The following is a 24,719-nucleotide window of genomic DNA, read 5'->3' as shown; positions in this document are numbered from 1 at the left end:
TTAAGCAATCACCAATTGTTTATTCTCCCACACCTTTAGTTCAATTGAGAGTCCAAATATTATTGTACTAGATTTGAGCGAATCAAGTTCTTTAAATAATGAAAATGCAAATCCATCCTTAGTGTTGTCTCATAAAGATCACGACTCTGACATAACGAATGGAAAAGAATAGGTACCAAGAACACAAGGTTAATACTCAACATGTCTACTTGCGAAGGAATACAACTCAAAGGAAAGAGTCGACTGATCTCTTGCACTGCCATGAGTCCACAGATCCTCTAGGTAACACTTTCCCTTGCACAACCTGTTTAGTCCACGAGTCCTAGGACCAAGTCTAATGAGTCTACTGATTCTAATATTCCCATTGTTGTCCGCAAAGGTGTAAGGTCATGTACCAAACACCCATTGTCTAACTATGTGTCATACAAAAATCTCACCCAATTTTCATGTTTTTACCTCACAAGTGTCTTGTATGGAGATTCCAAAAAATGTGCAGGATGCTCTAAAGATTCCCGAGTGGAAGGAGGTTGTTTTTTTTTTTTTTTTTGATAAGTAAGCATAAATTGTAAAAGGGCAAACCGCCATAAAGCATACAGGGAGTATACAAACGCAGCCACACCCCAAAAAACAACAGAAACAAGCAGCCCCAAACGGCCCTTAAAAAGCCGCTAGCCACTCCAAAAAGGTTAAAAGCGAAGAGGACTCCTCTCCCATATACAATCTAGCCCAACTCCACAAATTACAAACAAAATAATTTTTGAGTTTCTGTATGTCTAACGAGCCCCCCCTAAAGGCTAATCTATTTCTCTCCTTCCAAACCGTCCAAAAAATACACACCGGTATGGAATTCCAGATTTTTTTTCTCTTTTCCCCACAAAGGAGCCCTCCAACTAAGTAAAAACTATAAGACCGTCTCTGGGAACACCCAATGAACTCCAAACAAAGCAAGGATGATATCCCAAAGAACCCTAGCCACTATACAATGTAAAAGAATGTGATTTACACTTTCCTCTTCACAACCGCACAAAAAACAGCAATTAGGAAGCTGCCACCCTCGTCTTTGGAGCCTATCCAAAGTAAGGATCTTCCCCTATGTAGCTTCCCAAGCAAAAAAGGCAGCTTTAGTAGGGACCATGATCACCCAAATGCATTTAACCGGGAAGGCAATGGTATTAGGAGCAGCCAGCAGATTGTAAGCGTGTCTGACTCCAAAAATACCTTTACCTCCGCCTCTCCAAACCACCAAATCCTCTTCTTGGGAGATCTTGACGTCCCTCAGCATGTTAAACAAAGCTCCTATTAAATCCAGCTCCCAATCATTTGAGTCCCTAGCAAATCTGATGTTCCAACCCCCTTGACCAAGGCTAGAGTCCCAAACCTCGTTGATTGTTGCATTTTTATGCACCGCCAAAGTATATAACTGGGGGAAAATTCTGGACAGCACCTCCTCACCACACCAGAGATCCGTCCAAAATTTTACCTTAGTCCCCTTGCCCACCTTAAAACTTATGTTATCCCAACACGGAAGGAGGTTGTTTTTGAGGAGATGAAGGCACTTGAAAAAACAAGACATAGGAGATGATGGATTTGCCTAGAGAGAAGGCGACTGTGGGGTGCAAATGGGTGTTTACAATTAAATACAGGTTAGATGGATCGCTTGAAAGGTATAAAGCTAGGTTGGTTGCCAAAGGATTCACTCAAACCTACAACATTGACTACCTAGAGACCTTTGCACCTGTAGCAAAGCTAAATACTATGAGAGTTCTCTTATCACTTGCAGCAAATCTCGATTGGCCTCTACAACAATTAGATGTGAAAAATGTTTTCCTTAATGGAGAGGAAGAGGTATATATGGATGCACCCCCGGGCTTTGATGGAAGGTTTGGTTCAAAGGTATGTAAACTGAATAAATCTTTATATAGGCTGAAACAGTCACCAAGGGCTTGGTTCAAGAAGTTCACTCAGTTTGTTAAAAGTCAAGGGTACACTCAGGGACAAACCGATCATACTATGTTTGTAAGACACTCACAAGATGAGAAGATAGTTGTGTTAATTGTGTATGTGAATGACATAATTCTCATAGGGAATGACTTGCTTGATATGAACCAGTTGAAGCAGTCTCTCTCATCAGAGTTCGAGATCAAGGATTTGGGGTCTTTAAGATACTTTCTTGGAATGGAGGTTGCTCAATCAAAGAAAGGAATAGTTGTCTCACAACGAAAGTATGTTCTTGATTTCCTTGAAGAAACTAGAATGAGTGGTTGTAGGCCAGTAGACATTCCAATTGACCCTAACCAAAAACTTGGAGATGACAAAGAAAGCAATTTGGTGGATACATCTCGATATCAAAGACTACTAGGGAATCTGATTTACTTATCACATACACAACCAGATATTGGATTTGTTGTGAGCATGGTAAGTCAATTCATGCACTCGCCCAATAAGAAACACCTTGAGGCAGTATATCGAATCTTGAGGTATTTAAAAAGTACACCAGGCAAAGGTCTACGTTCCAAAAGACTGCACAACAAAAAATTGAGGCCTACACTAATGCAAACTAGGCAGGTTCAATTACTGATAGGAGATCTACATCAGGATATTACACATATGTTTGGGGTAACTTGATCACGTGGCGAAGAAACAAACAAAATGTGGTTGCAAAAAGCAGTGTCGAAGTAGAATATTGAGTTATGGCTCATGGAGTCTATGAGATGTTATGGCTAAAGAGGGTACTAGAAGAGTTGAAGATGCCAGTTAACATGCCAATGAAGTTGTACTGTGACAATAAGGCCGCCATCAGCATTGCACAAAACCTAGTTGCACTAAGCATGTTGAAATTCATAGACACTTCATAAAAGAAAAGATTGACAATGGAGCTATTTGTATGCCATTTGTTCCAACAACGCAACAAATAGCTAATATCCTCACCAAAGGATTGTTCAACCTAATTTCAAACTTTTTGTCAGCAAGTTGGGCATGATTGATATCTATGTGCCAACTTGAGGGGGAGTGTCAAAGTTTTAGGAAGTAGTTAGGATATTTTATTTTTCTGTTAAATAAAATTTGAAGTCAGTAATTCAGATTGTAATTAGGGGGTTTCTATTTTTATGCAATAGTTACATTTTCCTATTTTATAGCTGAATTGGTTATAGGGCTGGTAACTAGTTTCTACTATATATCTATGTACTCATACTTTATGAAATTTAAGAAGAACAATTACTTTTCTTCTCAAAAATTACAAGTAATAATAATGATTGGCAAATTTGTCACAAGCCACCTCCTTATTAGCCTATCAAGAAAAACTATTCTACTCAATTTTTTGCATCAAGAGAAAGTATTACTTGTGCTGAAAGGCTCTTTACATGGATTTTTCTTGTACTAGTGAGATTCTCCAGAGATATAATTCTTGCCTGTTTGTTATTTAGCTTAAAAATCATTTTAGGATGGTGAGTCCTAGTACACTTAAATGTAGTTTCCTTCCAGCTTACCGCTACTCAAGTTATAGTTCATAAAGAATACGCCTTATGCTATCAATAAAATATAGCTTCTGTTACCAATTGTTGTTTCTCGTGCTAGCTTCTTCCCCCTTTTAATTGCATGTTTTCTTGTTACATGAGTTGGCCTGCCCAGCACACAAACTAGGAGGAAATTGGTTGTGTGCATGCATTGCTTTCAACAAGTTACTCCAATGTAGTGGCCTTCCCTTTCATCTTACTCCCTATCCCTACTTAACTGCAGTATGTATGAAGTTTGCAATCTTTCTATCAAGAAAAGAGCTCTTTGTTTACCAATAGTTGCTTCTAGTCCTCTATCCTTTTTCCCCCCTTTATGTGCAAGTTGGCTAAATAGCCACATGAATGTTTGTGTTGCTTTGAACAAGTAGGCTCTTGCTACAATTTGGCAAGCAGTCATGGTTTGCACTTGGAAAGTGAATCCAACCCTGGGCAATCTCCACCTAGAAGGAAGTGGGAAACCCTTGTATCCTTAAAATCCCACGAACAATGAATGTACCAAAGTTCTAGAGAAGACAATAGTTCAAAGAACGAAGTGGCATGGTTATTGACAAAGTAAGCATCATGCTTGAGCAAAAAACCTGGATACAAAATCAGAGGTGATAGGTGAAGATTCCGTGCTAAATTTCTAACCCTTAGATCACCTAATGGACAAAGTCATCAGACATTAGGTCCACAGGATTATATAAAAACATTTATGGCCCATGATTTGATCAAGCATATTGCTGAATAACAAAAAACAATGCAGAAGATTCAAGGGGTCAACCCAACCCTTGTAGCTGTCACTTAGGACATGATTACAATATAAACAGATGCATGCAGGCCAATCCAGTGACTAAAAAAACTTATAACTTACTATTCAATGGAGTATATGGCCTTAGCCAGAGATGAACAATAAAAAAGGATTCAGTTACCCGACCTTTTACTTATGGTAGAATAACGGTACAAAAGAAAACAATGTAAATAGCAAATGAAAGACATCAAGCAAGTTCAGCTAATTTGATGACCAAAAAAAATTATGTCCCATGATTTAGTAGAGGAAATGACTTCAGATATAGATGAATGAAAATAAATACATAAAAGGATTCTCTCTACTGATCTGAGTAGTCGTTACTAAATGTACAATTATGATAGAAAATGACTAACATCACGCCAATACTGTATATTATTTCAAATATTTGGAACAATGCTCACCCATCAATTTCTTGAACAGTAAAGCTTGTAATTTGCTTCTATATCGTCAAAACACAAAGAATCAAAACCCAATTTGAGTCAAATTATAACAAAAATACCTCCAAATAGAAACTTGGGATTCTTCCCAGTCATTGATTCTTTAGTTGCCTTTGACCATTCGGCAAAGGATGAAAACGAATTCTTTAAAGAATCAAAAGCAGAATCAGAGTAGTACAAGTAGCCTAGGCCTGAACCAACAAAGGTGATCCCCGAAACCCATTTCAGAAAATATGTTAAATTAGGGTTTTTGGGATGATTGGAGTGAGAGATTTCGAATAGGGTCAATGAGGAAGGTGGCGAGTCGACTGGTTGGGAGAATAGGCGAACATGAAGCCGATGGATCGACAATGGAGATCGTTTCAGAGGTGTTAAAGAAGGCATATTAAGGTTAGGTTTTGTACAGAGCGAGAGACGCAGTGGCAGGAGGATCAAATGGAGATTTGTGGGAATTGAGAGAGGCGAAAGCCGGAGGTAAAGACGGTTTATAACGCGTGGCACTGTGGAAGACGTCGGCTATCTAGGTAAACGACGTCGTTTAGGCTGATGTTTCATTTTGATTACCGCCACCATTCAGGTGGCAAACCAGGTGGTTACAAGTTTACAGTTTACCGCTTACTTTAAATTTTATTTAACTTAAATTTTAAACATAATAATATATAAGAAAAACTAATATATAAATTTGAATTTTAAAAAATTGAAAACTTAACCAAGTCATCCATCATTGAAGACATGTTTTGCTTTATAGAAATAAAGGGAAAATAAATGTATTAAACAAAACATTATCTATTATAATAACATATCTTATACAAATTTTATTACTTAATATCACATTATATGTCTTATAAACGAGAAAATATTATCCATTGTAATAATAGATCGAGTTTTATTTTTTGGAAAACAACTTTCACTTTTCTTAATTAAAGGTATTTAAAAAAAAAAAAACAAAAGATGAAAGTTGAAATAAAAATGGAAAATTAAAACTAGATAACATTTTTCAAACCAAACATAACCTAATTGTTAAGATTAATTTTCAAAAATGATGCCTAAAGCTTCTTTAAGATGTTCATTTTCTTATTTTGATTTTTTTATGTTTGGAGTATTAAAATATGCATATGGATATGATGAATTTCTCTAAATGATACGATTTTTCTTATGATGTAGGGTATGATATTTAACATTTTAAAAAATTATTACTATTTTCTTAATTTTATAAGGCATCATAGGAGATGAAAATTTAGAAGTATTGATTGTTTAAGACTACTTATATTGGTTGAGTATAGAATAGGTAAATATCTTTATACTATTTTATCGCCTTATTATAGTTAGGCGATCGCCTTAATTTTTGTCTTTCGCGTCAAGTTAAAAGGGATCTTATCGCCTTGGCATCATCTTTTGCCTTGATAGTATTGTTTCTTGTAAGTAGATAAGTTGTTCATAGTCAATTCATGAATTTAGGCAATGTAATAAAAATTATAGTGCACCACCTTTTAATTGAAGGAATAATTTGTCTTTGTCGTCGAGATGGGTTTTCCACAGTGAATACACCAGTAGATGTGATGCACATTTGACAAAACCTACGATGAACCATAATACAAAGCTATCGATTATCATGATTCACCAAGCTATTATATTATATGGACCCTCAACCTTGAGAGGATATTGAGTCTATGCCAAAATAAATAGGAAGCTTTAACTTATGGATGAGATCCTAAAGTGGTCATATTCCCATGAATTGGATCACTATTGATGGAAGTTGGTAACAATAAATATTCTCAATAGAGGTATCATAATATCTCATAGGATTGACACGATGTGTCCTCTAAGGTGATCCAAATGACATGTGATCATAAAATATGTGGCATCTCAATAATTCCTTAAGTGGAATTTGACATATGCTCTTTATGAGTTAGAGTATGTCAGTTGATCACATAATAAGCGAAATTCGTAACTTAATGAATGGAAAGATAATCTTGATAAATGATAGCACTATCTTGTTAGATTACGAATACTAATTTATGGAGAGTTTACACGTAGTGGATAGTAGGTCACATACCCGAACTTCATCTCGTTGTTATTTACATAGGGTACTAGAATGTAGTTGATTTTCTTTAGTAGAATGTTGAATAAACTTCAGGATTGGATTTTGAGAAAGTCAGTACTCTTATGGGTTCCAATGGTCCTCACTTGAACTCATATATCATGATGACACTATTTATGAGAGTTTGATTAACTCCAAGTTTACTCTTGTGTGTAAGGATGTTTTGGTAATTACATAATGTTGCATAAGGGATAATGAACAAGGCATCTGGATTAAGCTAATTGATTAATTAGATCGATCTGTGTGGTTAATTAATTAATAAGAACCTATTTTGGGCTAAATTAAGTGATTAAAGTCTTTGTAGACTTCAGTCACTTAAGCCCAGTAGGGGAACCTTATAAATACCCCCTTAAGGGTTAGGATTTTCATCATTTTATGATAAACAATCATTTTCCACCTCTAGAAAAAGAAAGTCAAAACTTCCTCACTTCCATTGCCCTTACTTTGAAGTGTTAAAGTCGTGGTTCAACTCATCGAACGAAAGATCTTGATGTACAAGATCTTTAGACTTATTTTTCTCCACGTATAATTAATATGGGAACATCTAGATCAAAGTATGAGTTTTTCTTCTTTAGATTTCTATTTTAATATGGTTTATATTGTCATATGTATCCACTTTGATATATTTAAAGAAGCCTAGGATAGTTTACATGCACCCTATGTAGTCCAGGGCTAGGATATGGAGTAATCTGATTTTTCGTAGCCACCCCATCACCCCCTTCTCCTCCCTCCCTCCCTCCCTCCCTCCCTCCCTCTTCATTATTAACCACAACTGCTTTTGGCCATTTTCTCCTCTCATCTCTCTCTCATTCTTTCACTTTCCCTCACTTTCTCTCACCTTACCTTTTTATTTTATTTTATTTTTTCTTCACCTCCACTGCTACTCCTTTGCTACCTTCTATCTATGGTTTTTTAAAGAAATTTGTGAGTTATTTTTTCTTTTCATTTTTATTTATTTATTTTATTTTTTATTTTTACAATAATTGGTATCGACTATTAAGCTTATTTGTTTGGGCTAATTTTCATTATTTTTAAGTTTGCATTCACTCAATTTGGATATTGTTTATGGACTTTGGGTTGAGTTTGAGATGATTTGAATATCATTTGAACTTTGTTTATTGATTTGTATTCATGATTTGAGTTTGTTGGTTTAGGTTTTTGTGAACCCCGTATTTCACTCGATGACGAAACTTGTTTTTTTATTTGTTTGGTGGAAATTCGATTTTTAGAAATACTTGGAGTCGCCACTTATTTTTATTTTATTTTTAAAGGAAAAACAAAATAAGAAAGAGAAACCTTAAGTGTGACTCCTTATTTGAAAAAGCAGGTCTGTGAAAAATCGAGTCGGGTTCAGGGGTCAGGTTACTTATTGGGAAGGTACGGTAAAAGACCAAAGACACCCTTCTAAGTCTCTAAAAACGGGTCTCTACTAAATAGGATGAGATAGATGTGGCAATTGATGGGGAACTTAATGGATACCAGTGAAATAATCAAATAATAAAGCAAATCATGCATAGTAATAAGCAAAGTGGGAATGAGATCGTACCTTAACAACAATTAATAGTGCGCTATCATGGAAACAGGGTTAGCTCAAGTATAAAATCATTACATGTATATCAAAGAGTAAGACAAAAATCAAGCAATACCCATTAAGCATAACATTGACAATCGGAAGAGAAACTTCATATGTAGGGCCCCCCACCAAAGCCCAATTGATTTCACATGAATTAATCCCACAAATTCCATTGTTTTGGAATCATGAAAATCATTATTACTTATTTAAAATAAAATAAAAAACAGAAAATTTATTTTAAAATCAAAGAAAAATTTATGAAAATGCTTGCTTGAAAGAAAAGGTAGCAAGTTTATTAAAAAAAATTAAGTTTTGGTGACTCAGGATTTTAATGAAGAAAAGAAAAAAAAAAAAAAAAAACAACAACAACAACAATAATAATAATAATGACAAATAAATAAATAAAATATAGTGAAATAATAATATAAATAAAAGATGAATAAATAAAATAATTAGATCATATGAATAAACAAATTAATAAATAAATTTAAAAGAATTAAAACCATTTGAAAGACAAATTTATGAAAATCAAGTTTTAAAAATAAGTGTGTGGGATTAAAAAAATGAGAACATGTGGCCTTTGGGATTGCATGCTGAGGGTGGCCATGTATTCTCATGCGAAAGGGTCTGGGATGGAATAAAAATTATTTGAAAATCTAGAGTTTTGAAAATTGAAGTCTCGAAATTATTTAAAAATTGGAGTTTTGAAATTTGAATTTAAAAAAAATGGAATTTTGAATAATTATTTGAGAATGGAATTTAAAAATAAATAAAAAATATAATAATAATAATAATAATTAAATAAATGTGAAAATTGGAATTTTGGAATTTGGAAATTGGAATTTTGAAGAATTATTTAAAAATGGAAGTTTTAAAAATTATTTAAGAATGGAAATTTGAAAATTAAATTTAAGAAAATGGAATTTTTGGAAATTTAAACTTGGAAATTGGAACTTTGGAAAATTATTTGAAAATGGAATTTTTAAGAACTAAATTTGAAAATTGGAATTTTGGAAAAATAATTTGAAATTGGAAGTTATGAAAATTGGAACTTGGAAAAATTACTTGAGAATAGGATTTCTTGAAAATTAAATTTAAAAAATTGGAATTCTGAAGAATTATTTGAAAATGGAAGTTTTGAAAATTAAATTTAAAAATTGGGATTTTAAAAATTAAATTTGAAAGAAATTGGAGTTTCGAAAATTATTTAAAAATTGGAAAATTAAATTTAAGAATTGGAATTTTGGAAATTAAATTTGAAAGAAATTGGAATTTTGAAAATTATTTGAGAGTTTGGAGTTTTAAAATTTTAATTTAAGAATTGGATTTTTGAAAGAAAATGGAAGTTTGAAAAATCAAAATTGGAAATGAATTGAGAATTGATTTTTTAAAAAAAATAAAAATAAAAAAAATAAATTTTAACACCAAAAGATGAAGAAAAACTGAGAGGATGACACGTTAAAGGCCATGCATGGCCATGTAGAAGTGGGGCCCATGTAGTTGAGGAACCATATTCGTGAATCCATGATGGCTTCCATGCATCTACTCTAAACTTCTTCATTTCCCACTACTCAATTTAAAAATCAAAGATCTTTTCCCACAGCCCACCGACATTTGGCACAATACCCTATGCAAACTCCCATAGTTGTTGGATATTTCATGCACATAAACCTTTTTTTTTTAGGACAGCATGTACAGAGATAAAGAAAAAAGCCAAAGCCAAATATCCTTGTGACGTCCCCTCCAAGTAGAACTTTCATAACCGTATTGATTTAAGTATTCCATTTTACTTGAAAGCGAAGCGGCGAACGCATTAGTGATTTTTGCATGGCGAGAAGCAGCAACAATTTGGGAAGGGAAAAGAATTCTCCTATGCAAAGCAGCCGCAGCTCATTTCAGAAACATTTTCTCAGCAACTCTGTTTTCTCTACACTCCCATTCGCAGTAAAGCTATCATCTTCATCAAACTGATTTTCCAACGGGAGTGTGAAGGTGGAATCGGCTGGGAAGGTCACCACATCCCACGACGACTGGTTCAGTTAGCGTGCGTGTGTTTAGAGCATCTCAGGTGGGTATGCAGGAGTTATACTGTCCAGGTCCATGATATATGCGATCCTCGCATTCCCCGGATCCTCATCCTCAACTGATTTTCTCTTAGTTTCTCGCACTTTCTTTTCTTTTCTCTCATCCATTTCATTTTTATTGTTTTTGCAAATCTCACACACTCCTCGATAAGTCTTCTAAATCAAACACAAAGTCACAACTGTCAAAGAAAATCAGTCTATTATTTGCATCTTAACCTCTTGGAGTTCTTTTCTCTGGTGACATTCCACTCTTTTGCAACTTCCCTGAAAATCCAACACCTCATTTCTTTTTTGAGCAACAAACCATCGGTAGGAAAGCAAAAGCCACGAGCACAGCTCCACTCGTTTTCACCAAACCCCAGATCAAATAATCCACCAACCCCAGCAAAAATATAGGAATGACAGCAAAAACGATAATCAAAGTGAACAATGAGGATTGGGCAAATAGGAGAACATGAAGCACATAAATGTACAGAGCCTCATTTCAAGTGACGTACATGAGCACAAGACAAGTGGGATTAACAAAGAAAATGAGCACAAGTCTCACATGTCAAGTTCAAAAACAAATTCATGCGTCAATCTCGTACGGGGAAAGGCAAAGAAAATCCAAAAACAGAGCATGCACATAGAAGACTGAGTTCAACGAAAACAAACAAATAGTTTTTCCTATCCACACCAAAACAACAAATTGATGCTCAGAAAGACAACTGAAAATGAAAATAAAGCGGTGTAAGAATGAGAAAACAAGAAGTTATAGTAGTCATACCTGGAAAGCCCTCCTCGAGCAAAGAATTGCTTTTTTCAGCTCTCCTTCCTCAGTTTTTTTTTTTTTTTTTTTTTTTTTTTTTTTCTGGTAATCCTTCACACCTCCTATATTTTTCTCTCAAACTCTCAAAAAACCTCTCTCCAATTTCTTCCACCCCACTCCCTCTATATTTTCTTCTAAGTCAAACCTCACCTGCCCCCAAACACCCTCACGTCTCAGTCCCCCTGAATCAGCTGACTCACCCTCCTCCTTTACTTGCAAACTCTCGTGCTCTTTCTTTTCAAGCAAGCCTCTATCGACTCCCTGCTCTTACTCAGACCATCATTTTCCTCTATCTCGTTCCAGTCGTCCCCTCTACCAACTGCTCCAATGCTTTAAAGGAAAGGCCTCATTTACCCGGTCCCAATGAGAGGTGGTAAAAAAAGAGAAAAAACCTTTGAGGGGTCTACAGTTTTATTTGAGATTATTGTTCATTATTTTGAACTTGGACCATTGTTTATTTCATTGGATTTCTTTTATTGGGCTTGTTGTTGGGTTTATTGATTATTGGGCTTTGGATTGTTGAGTTGCATGATTTAGGCCCATTAGATTGGACACCCATTTTTATTGGTTGGGCCTAATTTAATTTATTTGATTTGGACTTTGGGCTTGATATGTCATTGACTTAGGACTCATCTTCAATCATGCATGGGCCCATTCTGTCACCTCTCATAGCTGAGCATGGATGCTTGACACGTGGAAGACTAGATTTTATTGAAGAAAAGAGAGCTGAACTCTTACTAAAGTATTTTTGTAAATAATTTTATAAATTTTTTATTTATGTTGGAATATTCTTTTGTAAATAAAATTGTAAAACTCTTGGTTTCAATAAAAAATAATAAAATTCAATTCATTTGTAAATAAAATCGAATTGAAACATTCTTTTATAAATTTTTAAATAATTTATAAATTATAAAAAAATTAAATTGAAATAATTTTGTAAATAAAATTGTAAAAATACTTTCTTTTTTTTTTTTGTTAGCAAAGGTAAATAAAAATCATTTCTTGTAAATAGACTCAAATTGAATAATTTTAGTGAAATTTCATTCTAAAACCTCCTTTAATAAAAACAAGAAAAGTCATTTTGCAAATAAATTCGTATTTAATAAAAATCAAAGTTTCTAATAAATAATTAAAATTTTATGAATAAATAAATTGAAATCACTAATTTGAAATTGTTTTTAAACTCTTTAGACATTTCTTGAAATTTTATTGTGATATTTAACAAATGAAACATATTTTTAATAAATTGATTTGTACATTTTTCATGTACCAATTATATTTATCTTTGTAATCTATTTTCATCATTTCAATATTATATCATACTTTCATCAGTATTCATGTTTAATTATTTATTTTTCATAATTCCCTCAACTTATTTAGTAGATACTACCAATGATGAAAATATCGGTAATCACGGATATATCGATAACTTGATTTTACGGATATATCGGAGAAATATCGATGGATATTTTGGAAAAAAATTTTGATAAGCAAAAAATTGATCAAAACTTATGGAAATATAAAAAAACCTCGTATTAATGTAATTAAAAGTATAATAAACAATTTAAAGTTGTTTTTGTGAAGAATTTGATATATATATATATATATAATATGATTTGTGATATTAAATATAATTATATTATGTCAGTTGTACTTATACACTCATGATGAAGTTTTATGAAAAACTTATTTTAGTAAATATCAATAATTTATACATATTATCACATAGTTTAAGGTTCAATTTTGACTATTGGATCACATCCAGTTTCAATTTGGACCATCAGAAGCACTGGGGTCCAAATTAAAATATCAATAAAATATTTTATTTGAGATCTAATTTCTAAAATTTTATTAAAAATATGTGGTAACAACTTTCTTTTATTAACATTAATTTATTTAAATAATTAAAATTATTAATAATTTATCTTATCAAATTAATTTTAATTCATAAAATATTATCGATAAAAACCAAATTTTAATGGGAAAGTTAGGTTTTGGGCTCTTGATACGGAATATATATGGTTATGAAAATCCAAGTGTATAAAATATGAGATGTCACTGTTAATTGGTAAAATAATATCCAAAACGTGCACTATTTCCTGTTTATTTTTACTCTTCCCAGATTGCCCCTAAATTTCTCCATCTCATCAGCAAATCCTTTCCATGTCAGCAGAACAATTTGAAACTTGAACTCGTTCTCAAAGCTGAAGCACAAAGAAACCCGACCCGAGAACCAAAAGTAGTGAGTCTCTCTCACTTCTGGTCATTTTGCCCTAATCCCATCTCATGAAATTCCCAATTTCGATATTCCATTTCCAGTTTTTGGGAGCCAATGAAAATCGTAAACCTAATGCTCAGTGCATCCACTCAGTTATCGTTGAAATCAATTTTGTTAGGGTGTATTCAGCGGAAGAAGGCGAAGAGCATTTCGAAGAAGCTGTGCGACACCGTTTCGGAGTTGGCGTCGTCGATTTTGCTGGAGAACGGGTGGCCGAATCTGTTGTCGTTTATGTTTCAGTGCGTGACCTTCGATTCGACGAAGCTTCAGGAGGCAGTGTTCTTGATTTTTGCGCAGTTGGCGCAGTACATCGAGGAAACCCTAGTTTCTCATATCAAGCATCCATACTCAGATGTTTTTGCAGAGTCTGACGTCGTCGTTGAGCTCCAATGTGAAAATCGCGGCCTTGAGCGATGCAATTAATTTCATTCAGTGTTTGTCGAGTTCGACGGACCGGGATCGGTTTCAGGACTTGTTGCCGGCGATGATGCGCACGATAACAGAGGCGTTGAATTGTGGGCAGAAGGCGACGACAAAAGAGGCGCTCAAGTTGTTGATCGAATTGGTCGGGACAGAGCCGTGGTTTCTGAGACTGCAGTTGGTGGATGTGGTGGGGTCTATGTTACAGATTGCGAAGGCTGAGACCCTGGAGGAGGGAACGCGACATTTGGCGGTGGAGTTCGTGATAGCTCTGGCAGAGGCGAGGGAGCGCGCACCTGGGATGATGAGGAAGTTGTCGTAGTTTATAAGTAGGCTTTTTGCTATATTGATGAAGATGTTGTTGGATATTGAGGATGATCCAGGGTGGCATAGTGCGGATAGCGAGGACGAGGATGCGAATGAGAGCAGTAATTACAGTGCTGGGCAGGAGTGTTTGGATAGGTTAGCTATTTCATTGGGTGGGAATATGATTGTACCTGTTGCTTCAGAGCTTTTGCCGGCATATTTGGATGTGCCGGAGTGGCAAAAACACCATGCAACTCTGATTGCTCTTGCTCAGATCGCAAAAGTCTGTTCAAAGGTATTGGAATTGTTATTTTCTTTTAATTTTGCTTTGTTTTTTTTTTTTTTCAAAAGTACTTTGATTAAATTCTCATAGGATTTCATGGAGTTGTTCTTTTCTCTTAAATTGTTTTTTCTTTCTTCTTTTTCCAAAGTACTTTATAAAAATCTCATAGGATTTTTTGTATTCTAACTGCTCACTTGGTGGAGTTTATCCGGAATTTAGCATAATTCTGGTAAGTGAGTTTGGTTGTGAAGTATTTAACCCAATTTTCATTAAGGAAAATTATTTACTACCTTTGTTAAAACACATACTTCCCACACTAAGGAAGGTGAATATTTAACATTTGGAGTATGGGTTGAAAGGTGGTCAATTTGTTTTGAAATGAGAGGAAACAATAATGGGAATACATTGTTAATATGGTTTGTTAGTATAGGTTGTTAGTTTGTCTGTGTTGCTTGTTTGTTTGTATTTATTAGAAATAAATCATAATAGTCCCTACATGCTACTATAGTTATTCATTCTGACTATTTATTTTCAGGTGATGATAAAAAATTTGGAGCAAATGGTGACAATGGTTTTGAATACATTCCCAAATCCCCATCCTCGTGTGCGATGGGCAGCTATTAATGCCATTGGGCAACTGTCCACAGACATGGGCCCAGATTTGCAAGTTCAGTACCATCAACGAGTGCTACCAGCTCTAGCTGCATCTATGGATGACTTCCAGAATCCACAGGTGTAGGTTCGTAATTTTTTATGCGTGTTTTTGTCTATATCTTAACCAGTTATGAATGTTATCTTGTTATATTTTAACGGGCAAAAATTTTATCTTGTTCTCATGGATGCAAACTATTACGTGGTTATCTTATTTGTTTCTTTGTTTGTTTGTTTATTCGATGGCTACATTATGCCTTCTAGATGCCGAGTCACTTATATTTTTCTTTTTTTGAATTTTGTAAACATAGTTATAATTTTTATGTCTGGATCAATCTTGGTAACTTTTTTCTCATAGGCAAAATGCTTTTCTAATTTTATTATCTGTAATGGGTGATTTTGTCGATGTAGAAGTCTGGATATTTCGGCACTTAGAACTAAAATAGGAAATGCCCCCAAGAGTAGTGAATAGGTTCTTTACAGTTTGGTTTACTGGACTGTGGTTGCTTTCCAATATTTGAATTTTTTGCCCTCAGAATAAGTAGGTATTTCTGATCTGGTATGCTGGTGGTCCTTTCAAATCTCTTTACGTATTTGTTAAATCTTGTTAACACAACATAACTTATTCATTTTACCTCCAATTCCATGAGATGAATTGTGGCAATAACTGATTATGCTCTTTATGAGGTGAGAAACCTAAAAGGAAATGTAATTGCCATATGGATTATTTTATAAGAGAAGATCATAGTGGGAAAAAACAGCACGTGGGAATCGTGGTATGGATGTATTTGATGTGTTGTTGGAAAATTATGCTTTAGTTTTGAATGATAACGGGTTTGAATTTTTTTCCTGTTTAAAATTTTGGAACATGGTATGTTCAGAAATTATGGGGAAAAAGATTTTTTTTTTTTTTTTTTGGGTTTAAGTTCTTTTTGTCGGGGTGTTGGAAGCATTTGCAATCAAGAGGACTGCCAAAGGCCTAATTGATTGATAGATGATATCACATTGCAAAGGGTGGAGGGTTGTATACTTGTATCATGCAAGATGTATCTATTCCTATCAAATCAATAGGAAAAGTAGGTTGTATTGCACAATATCAAATATCGTGTTATATATTATTTCATATCATGTGATATAACATGACACATTTTCACAAGATAATCCAAACTGTCCCTTTTCTTTTAGGTTTTCCCCCCTTTATATCGTAAATTTTCAAATAGTTCTCTCCAAGAAGCTTCAAATCCAATTTTATTTTGTTCCATATCTTTCTTTACATGGAAAATATTTTTTTGGACACAAGTTTGGAAGGATTTCAAGTCTTTTTGAGGTTCCCCATTAAATGTAATTTTCTTTATTTATTTGTTTTTTATGGGTCTCCTTTGGTTACCTTCCATTTCTCTTCCCTCTTGTATAAAAAATGAGTTGATAAAAGGTGCTTTTACACGCTTATAGTCTTCTTTCGATATATTGATTAGGTAATTTTTGTATGTATGTATGAAATATTTTTATGTGTGAGATAGTTGATAAAAGGTGTTGCACATTTTATATGTGAAATTTTTTTTTTCTCCTATCTAGTTTCTAACTACAGATTGGATTGCTAGGGTCATTGAACATGTTAGAACCAATATGACTTTATGAAATAAATTACATAGAATTAGATAGGTCATTCATTAGAGAATTGGTTGCTAGAGATTTTGGTTGCAGTTGTGAATTTTTTGTTAATAGGAAAATAAAATTTTATTAGAAGGCGTCTAGCAAAAATGGAAGTACACCATGAACACAGGAATTATGAAGGGAAAGTTGTGTTTTGGGGCCCCATTTCCCAATAATATTGTTTTCAAAACCCAAGTTTGCATAACCCAAGATATGTCCACTATTTCAAGAAAATTTTTCCTTTTCATGCACTCTGGTCCGAGGTGTTATTTCATACCGAAAATGCCTTCCCCTTGGGGCCAACTCAACAGACTCATATGTGAACCGGAACAAATTTCTCCCGGATTTTGCTTCTTGGGTTCCCCTTTGTGACCCTTAGAGCATCCCATTATGTGGTTCTCTTGAGTGCTCAAGAGGTCCACCAAAGGTTTTTTGGGACTGTAACTTAGGTACTACCTTAAGGGCCCTTAGATACTACCTTAATGGCCTTTAGGTACTACCTTAAGGGACCCTAGGTACTACTTTAGCTAAACTTGAACTCAACCTGTCCCAAGCCTCGAGTCTTCCTTTGTAACCCTTAGAGCATCTCATTATATGGTTCTCTTGAGTGTTGAAGTGGTCCACCAAAGGTTTTTTGGGACTGTACTTTAGGTACTACCTTAAGGGCCCTTAGGTACTACCTTAATGGCCTTTAGATGCTACCTTAAGGGACCCTAGGTACTACCTTAGTTAAACTTGAACTCAACCTCTCCCAAGCCTCGAGTCTTCCTTTGTGACCCTTAGACCATTCCATTATGTGGTTCTCTTGAGTGTTGAAGTGGTCCACCAAAGGTTTTTTAGGACTGTACCTTAGGTACTACCTTAAGGGCCTTTAGGTACTACCTTAAGGGATTCTAGGTACTACCTTAGCTAAACTTGAACTCAACCTCTCCTAAGCCTGGGGTCTTCCTTTGTGACCCTTAGAGCATCCCATTATGTGGTTCTCTTGAGTGTTGAAGTGGTCCACCATAGGTTTTTTGGGATTGTACCTTAGGTACTACCTTAAGGGCCCTTAGGTACTACCTTAATGGCCTTTAGGTACTACCTTAAGGTAAACATGAACTAAACTTCTCCCAAGCCTCGAGTCTTCCTTTGTGACCCTTAGAGCATCCCATTATATGGTTCTCTTGAGTGTTGAAGTGGTCCACCAAAGGTTTTTTGGGACTGTACCTTAGGTACTACCTTAAGGGCCCTTAGGTACTACCTTAATGGCCTTTAGGTACTACCTTAGCTAAACTTGAACTCAACCTCTCCCAAGCCTCGAGTCTTCCTTTGTGACCCTTAGAGCATCCCATTATGTGGTTTTCTTGAGTGTTGAAGTGGTCCACCAAAGGTTTTTTGGGACTGTACCTTAGGTACTACCTTAAGGGCCTTTAGGTACTACCTTAATGGCCTTTAGGTACTACCTTAATAGCCTTTAGGTACTACCTTAAGGGACTTTAGGTACTACCTTAGCTAAACTTGAACTCAACCTCTCCCAAGCCTTGGGTCTTCCTTTGTGACCCTTAGAGCATCCCATTATGTGGTTCTCTTGAGTGTTGAAGTGGTCCACCAAAGGTTTTTTGGGATTGTACCTTAGGTACTACCTTAATGGCCTTTAGGTACTACCTTAACTAAACTTCAACTTAACCTCTCCCAAGCCTCGGGTCTTCCTTTGTGACCCTTAGAGCATCCCATTATGTCGTTCTCTTGAGTGCTCAAGAGGTCCACCAAAGGTTTTTTGGGACTGTACCTTAGATACTACCTTAAGGGCCCTTAGGTACTACCTTAATGGCCTTTAGGTACTACCTTTAGGTAAACATGAACTCAACCTCTCCCAAGCCTCGAGTCTTCCTTTGTGACCCTTAGAGCATCCCATTATGTGGTTCTCTTGAGTGTTGAAGTGGTCCACCAAAGGTTTTTTGGGACTGTACCTTAGGTACTACCTTAAGGGCCCTTAGGTACTACCTTAATGGCCTTTAGGTACTACCTTAAGGGACCCTAGGTACTACCTTAGCTAAACTTGAACTCAACCTCTCCCAAGCCTCGAGTCTTCCTTTGTGACCCTTAGAGCATCCCATTATGTGGTTTTCTTGAGTGTTGAAGTGGTCCACCAAAGGTTTTTTGGGACTGTACCTTAGGTACTACCTTAAGGGCCTTTAGGTACTACCTTAAGGGACTCTAGGTACTACCTTAGCTAAACTTGAACTCAACCTCTCCCAAGCCTCGAGTCTTCCTTTGTGACCCTTAGAGCATCCCATTATGTGGTTTTCTTGAGTGTTGAAGTGGTCCACCAAAGGTTTTTTGGGACTGTACCTTAGGTACTACCTTAAGGACCTTTAGGTACCACCTTAGTGGCCTTGAGGTACTACCTTAAGGTAAACTTGAACTCAACCTCTCCCAAGCCTCGGGTCTTCCTTGGTGACCCTTATAGCATCCCATTATGTGGTTGTCTTCAGTGTTGAAGTGGTCCACCATTGGTTTTTTGGGACTGTAACTTAGGTACTACCTTAAGAGCCCTTAGGTACTACCTTAATGGCCCTTAGGTACTACCTTAAGGGACCTTATGTACTACCTTAAGGGACCTTAGGTACTACCTTAACTAAACTTGAATTCTACCTCTCCTAAGCCTCGAGCCTTCCTTTGTGACCCTTATACCATGCCATTATGTGCTTCTCTTGTGTGCTAAAGTTGTCCACCCTTTGTTTTTTGGGACTGTACCTTAGGTACTACGTTAAGAGCCTTTAGGTACTACCTTAATGGCCCTTAGGTACTACCTTAAGGGACCCTAGGTACTACCTTAGTTAAGGATTCCCCATCCTGTGATACTGTAGAAAGACCTTTGAGGGCTTTAATATTTGATAGGTATCTGACTCACACATCATGGTTGAACTTCTCAACATTCATGAACTCAAGTTCAATTATGCTCTAATGGTCTGTCACTTGTCCTGTATAATGCATGGTCTCTCTTCTCTTATTATTGAATGAAAGTTTGGATCACATTCAATACTAGTATTCTTACATAATGAATAAACAAATGCATATCATACATGCCAGTTAATTATGTTATAATCTTAGTGATTTTATTGAACATGCAAGCTAATGAGTTTGCTAGCTTACATGACAAATTTTTTTATAGATACACATTTTCCAAATAGAAATTGACTACCATATACTTCTTATGGTGATACAAAAGGTTGTGTAAAAGTTGAACTTGGAAAAAGGAAGCTGTGTAACCTTGGCAATTCAGAATCCATTTCTAAAAGTCATGCCTTGTACATTGCATTTCTGAAATGTCTTCATATTTGAATTGGCTGAAACATATCAATGAAGTGGAACCTTGGATGATGCAGAAATTGATTTTTACCTTTTTCGATAGGCGTAAGTCCGAATGTAAACATAAGCATGAATGTGGCTGCTAAGAAAATAAATGAACATTTGAAAGACTGAAAGGAGAAGAGGCTTTTTTTCTTGCCTTTTTTATTTGTGTTGGGGAGTGGGGTTTGGTTTGGTTTGTTCTTTTTGGATTGAGATATGCGTAAAAAGAGGGATGCTGGTGCAAAATGTTGCGTGTCCAACTCTTGTGAATTTATTGTGGAATTAAATGCTGCTGTTGTCTAAATAACAGCTGATGTAAAAGTTTCAGAAAACATTTATAAAATTATATTTTCACAACATAAATAATAAACTTTCATATTTTGGCCCAAAATTATAGGGCTTTTTAATGTTGAAAACAAATTGTCCTATTCCATGCATTCTTCTTTTGTTTTCTCTTTGCTATTTTAATTTCAGCATATAACATATTAGCCTTTGCATTATTTGGGTGTGTATAAATATCATTTCTTCAAACCTTTTCAGTTACTATGATCCATATAGAGGAGTGATCGTATATTTTCGAGTCATTGATGGGACTATAAAGAAAGGTGACAGGATTTATTTTATGGCTAGCAAGAAGGTAAAGTATTTCTTTCAAGTATTATTTGTTTTTTGTCTTTCTTTCCGAACTCAATTAAATTACATTGGCAGGCATTATTTTCTCATTGTAGATATTTGCACCTGGTTCTATACACCACGTTCCATTTTCCATCAATGTAGTGTTATTCAAATAATTAACTTTGAAGAATTGTTGTGCATATTAAAGTTTTCTTTAGGGTCTTTATGATCACTGTTTTGGTTTGAAAGATTCTAAATATTCGTGACATCCTTTATGCTAATTTCTTAACTGCTTAATCTTTGATTGCAGGATTATTATGCTGATGAAATTGGAGTTTTATCTCCCAATCAGTTCCAGGTTGATGAATTATATGCTGGTGAGGTACAATAATACATCTCAAACATTTGGTTCTTTATATGATTTCTTGGTTTCTGCCTTTTTTGATTCTTGATTGAGGTTTCTCTTATGTTTAGTTTTTGATGTGAAAAGTTGGTATGCATTTTCTAAGCGTACCATTTTCTGACTTAAATAGTAAATGTATATAGGAAATTGAGAAATGGTTCATGTAGAATGATGGCACTTTCCATTTGCAAGGCTCATATAAAGCAAAGTTCATACAATAAATATACTTTAGGTAAAAGAGCAGACTAGGTTTAATGTGGGCTTACCCTTACTAGATCCATTTGTACATCTGAATGAATCATCTGGTTTGCATCAGACCTAGCTCATCTATAGATCATTAAATGTATGCTCGATTTGATAATCCAAATGAGGGATGATCCTGAAATCGAGGTAAAAGGGATATAGAGTGAAGCTGAGAGAGTAGTACATCCTGAAATGGAAGCAGGATGCATGGCTGGGAGTGACCAAAAGATTGGCTGGTAATTGGATCACTGCCTGAATATTGATTTTACCTTATGAGGAAGAATGTATCCACAATTAGAATCATCATTTGTTAATTTTATGAATTTGTATTAGATATTTGTTGTTGTTATTGTTGTTATTGTTGTTGTTACTGTTATCAACCAGGTGCAATGACACTATTATTTGATCTTGTGATGGTGTAACAGGTGAATAACTATGCACTCTCAATGCACCTGAGGCAGGCTCAGCAAAGTAGCTCCATCCCTGGCCATTTCCATCCAGATGTCTTCTAAAGAACATGCTATTGTGCTTTTCAGGAGACAACTGTTGGGAAGCACTAAGAATATATAGACTGGCTTTTAACTTTGTAAGGTGTTGTCTCATACACAGATTATGCCTACGATTCGAAGACACACTTAAATTAGTCCAAACTTACATTGTGAAGGGGTGCTTTTTGCCATCGTTCTCCTTGATTTGAAAATGGATGTGATGCCCATAAATGTTTGAAACTAGATGTTCAATGGTAAACTTCGTTTTTTTTTTTGGATAAAGACACAATTACCATATTTGTTTCTTCAACTACTTTTGTTTTGCCCCTTGATAGCCGTCTTTCTCATTGAGAGTTCGCCAGAGCCCATATTTATTCTCATGAGTAAGATTTTGCCTTCTTTTTTTCCTGGTGGGATCCACACTTGTTCATGCCTGGAATGAATATACCCTGAATGTGGGATTAGGGTATCTCTTTTTACACAAGCGGAGCTTTGATTGCTCACATCACGAGCTATACCCTTGTTGCGCATTACGCGTGAGGTGATTCTTGAGATGGGATGATCACATTTTACTGTGTGTTGCCACAGGCATGCCACATGAGCACGATGTTCAAACTATCTGTAATTTTACTCTCTCCAACAGTGCCCCCAAAGATTGACAACAAATCAACAAAATTGACTATTACCCAACTCATAAAATCCTTAAATCCCAACTATTTCAGCTTTGATACAGAAATCCCCCATTGCCATTTGGCTCTGCTAAAGGCATACTCTGTTAAATCAAATGAAATCATGTGTTTTCTCCCCATGTTAACCTATGCCGTTCTTGGGCTTCCTCTACTCTCATCCCTCCTTCAATCTAAATCTAACCATTTTTTTTTTATTGGTGCATCAGACGGTCTTCAATGCAAATGACCACATCATGTTAGATACTTTCCCGCATCATTACCTTGAATTGATCCCACCTCATAACTCCTTCAGAATCCGATTGTTTCCTATTCCACATTTTCTAGTATTACCACTCCTTCATATTACAAAAGTAATGGACTTATAGTGAACACCAATCAAACTTTACTGCCAGCTACTGATCAAAGTCTCAAACAATGAAAAATCACAAAGAACCATTTGCAGCAGATAAATGGGAAAATATTATACAGATGCTCCTACATGAACCCAAGTTGCACGTTTTGATATAGGAAGCTTGCTTACCCAATGTAGGCTCCTTTTTCTAGGGTGCTAGAATGGGTTGCCTAGTAGCAGACCTAAGCCTCTGAATTTTGCAGGAAATGGCTGCATGTAAGCACGGTTCCACATTTCATTATAAACAGCACAAATCAGCAACACTCCAAGAACTGGCTTCGGCGACTAGCTTTTAAAGTAGTTGAAAATTTTCCATTAAAATGCATGCATCAAATGGGATGTTGCAATATAGTTATCAAACTATGATCACACCAAGTCTGATGTGGTTGGGTTTGAGTTCAGCTTTCTAAAAGTACCATCATACAATAACATTCATAAAAATTAGGTTCAGGTTATGTCACTCTTACACTATTTTGTGATTCAAGGTGAGCATATGTTTTCTAGAACCTAGTCTCAAGCCAGCCCATGTATGGATAAACCAAATCAATTGTCAGCATCAGCATACCAGCAGATCTGATTCCTAAGAGTTCAGAAGGCCTTCAAATTCCAAATCCAAGACTCACCAGTGAGATCATCTTAACTCTCCTATCCCTTTTTGAGCCAGTCTCCAAATACATTTTCTATGTTCATCGAAATGGGTCAAATATTGGTCAGTTATCATAGTTGCCATGCATTTTAGAGCCCATGTCCCCGAGATATACACTTTATCTTACTTTGAGAACAAGGACATTCATGCCATCCTTGCTGCTGACATGTACAATTACAGATAAACCTAGAATTTTCCTTATATAATAGATGAAATTAAGTAAAATAAAAAATTTAAAATATATAAAAATTATTTATTGAATTTAAATTTATTTTTTTATTTTTCTTAATTTTTTCTTTCCTATCTTTTTTCTCTCATATTTTACCTTAAATTTTATAGTAACCAAACATAACCTAAAGTAATAATTTTTAATTAATCTTGAGGTTCTTAGAAACTTAACTGAATGAAAGAAGATATAAAATATTTTGGAACAAAAATTTTAGTATTTGAGACTCTTAATTCACAGATGAGATTGTTGTTGAAAGTCAAAATGGTTATGATGAATAATTGGACGGTTCAGATGCAGCTGCTGCCACAGTAATATCCCATAAAATAAAGGGTAATTTAGTAATTCCGGACAGTTAGGGTTTGGTTTATAAGCTTCCCTAGTTTATCATATTCGGTCTCAACAGGATTAGGGTTTTTGCGGAGCCTCCTCTGGCAATGATGAAAATATCGGTAATCATGGATATATCGGTAACTTGATTTTACGGATATATCGGAAAAATATCGACGGATATTTTGGAAAAAAAATTTTAATAGGCAAAAAATTGATCAAAGTTCATAAAAATATAAAAAAAAACCTCATAACAATATAATTAGAAGTATAATAGATAATTTAAATTTATTTTATTGAATAATTTGATATATATATATTATATGATTTGTGATATTATATATAATTATATTATATAGGTCAATAAAAAATGTGAATTTTGTAATTAAGCATTTATTATCAAGCTTCATAAAAATTTTGATTTTATTAATATAAATAATTTATATATATTAA

General features: G+C 35.0%; 2 protein-coding genes across 4 annotated transcripts in view; one reads left to right on the top strand and one right to left on the bottom strand.

Annotated features, from left to right (window-relative positions):
- LOC117912591 (calcium uptake protein, mitochondrial-like) overlaps positions 1-5,208 on the bottom strand; it is a 28,687-nt gene extending 23,479 nt beyond the window's left edge. Inside the window, 1 exon segment of the mRNA XM_034827239.1 lies at positions 4,805-5,208. Coding sequence (XP_034683130.1) covers positions 4,805-5,126 — 322 coding nt within the window. The 5' untranslated portion in view covers positions 5,127-5,208.
- A 9,121-nt stretch (positions 5,209-14,329) lies between these two features.
- Positions 14,330-22,266, top strand: LOC117912872 (importin-5-like). Of its 3 annotated transcripts, none has more exons than XM_034827641.1 (5): positions 14,330-14,607; positions 15,131-15,330; positions 20,776-20,872; positions 21,161-21,227; positions 21,922-22,266. In XM_034827641.1, exons 1-5 carry the CDS (start codon positions 14,356-14,358, stop codon positions 21,927-21,929), a joined length of 624 nt encoding a protein of 207 aa, XP_034683532.1. In that variant the 5' UTR covers positions 14,330-14,355; the 3' UTR covers positions 21,930-22,266. The 3 variants fall into 3 exon arrangements, with proteins under 3 accessions (XP_034683532.1, XP_034683530.1, XP_034683533.1); XM_034827639.1 differs by having other exon boundaries at positions 21,161-21,232; XM_034827642.1 differs by lacking the exon at positions 20,776-20,872 and having other exon boundaries at positions 15,131-15,328; positions 21,161-21,232.
- Positions 22,267-24,719: the final 2,453 nt, after the last annotated feature.

The sequence above is a fragment of the Vitis riparia genome, chromosome 4, assembly GCF_004353265.1.
Source record: "Vitis riparia cultivar Riparia Gloire de Montpellier isolate 1030 chromosome 4, EGFV_Vit.rip_1.0, whole genome shotgun sequence".
NCBI classification, from domain to species: Eukaryota; Viridiplantae; Streptophyta; class Magnoliopsida; order Vitales; family Vitaceae; genus Vitis; species Vitis riparia.
The sequence above is the reverse complement of the archived record's forward strand: the minus strand, read 5'-3'. Positions and strand labels throughout refer to the sequence as shown.

Bases quoted from the DNA above. Each gene is read 5' to 3' on its own strand.
- LOC117912872 (XM_034827639.1), top strand. From the start codon at position 14,356: ATGAAGATGTTGTTGGATATTGAGGATGATCCAGGGTGGCATAGTGCG. The intron at 20,873-21,160 runs GTAAAGTATTTC...CTTTGATTGCAG, and splicing joins ATTTTATGGCTAGCAAGAAG to GATTATTATGCTGATGAAAT. The intron at 21,233-21,921 runs GTACAATAATAC...ATGGTGTAACAG, and splicing joins ATGAATTATATGCTGGTGAG to GTGAATAACTATGCACTCTC.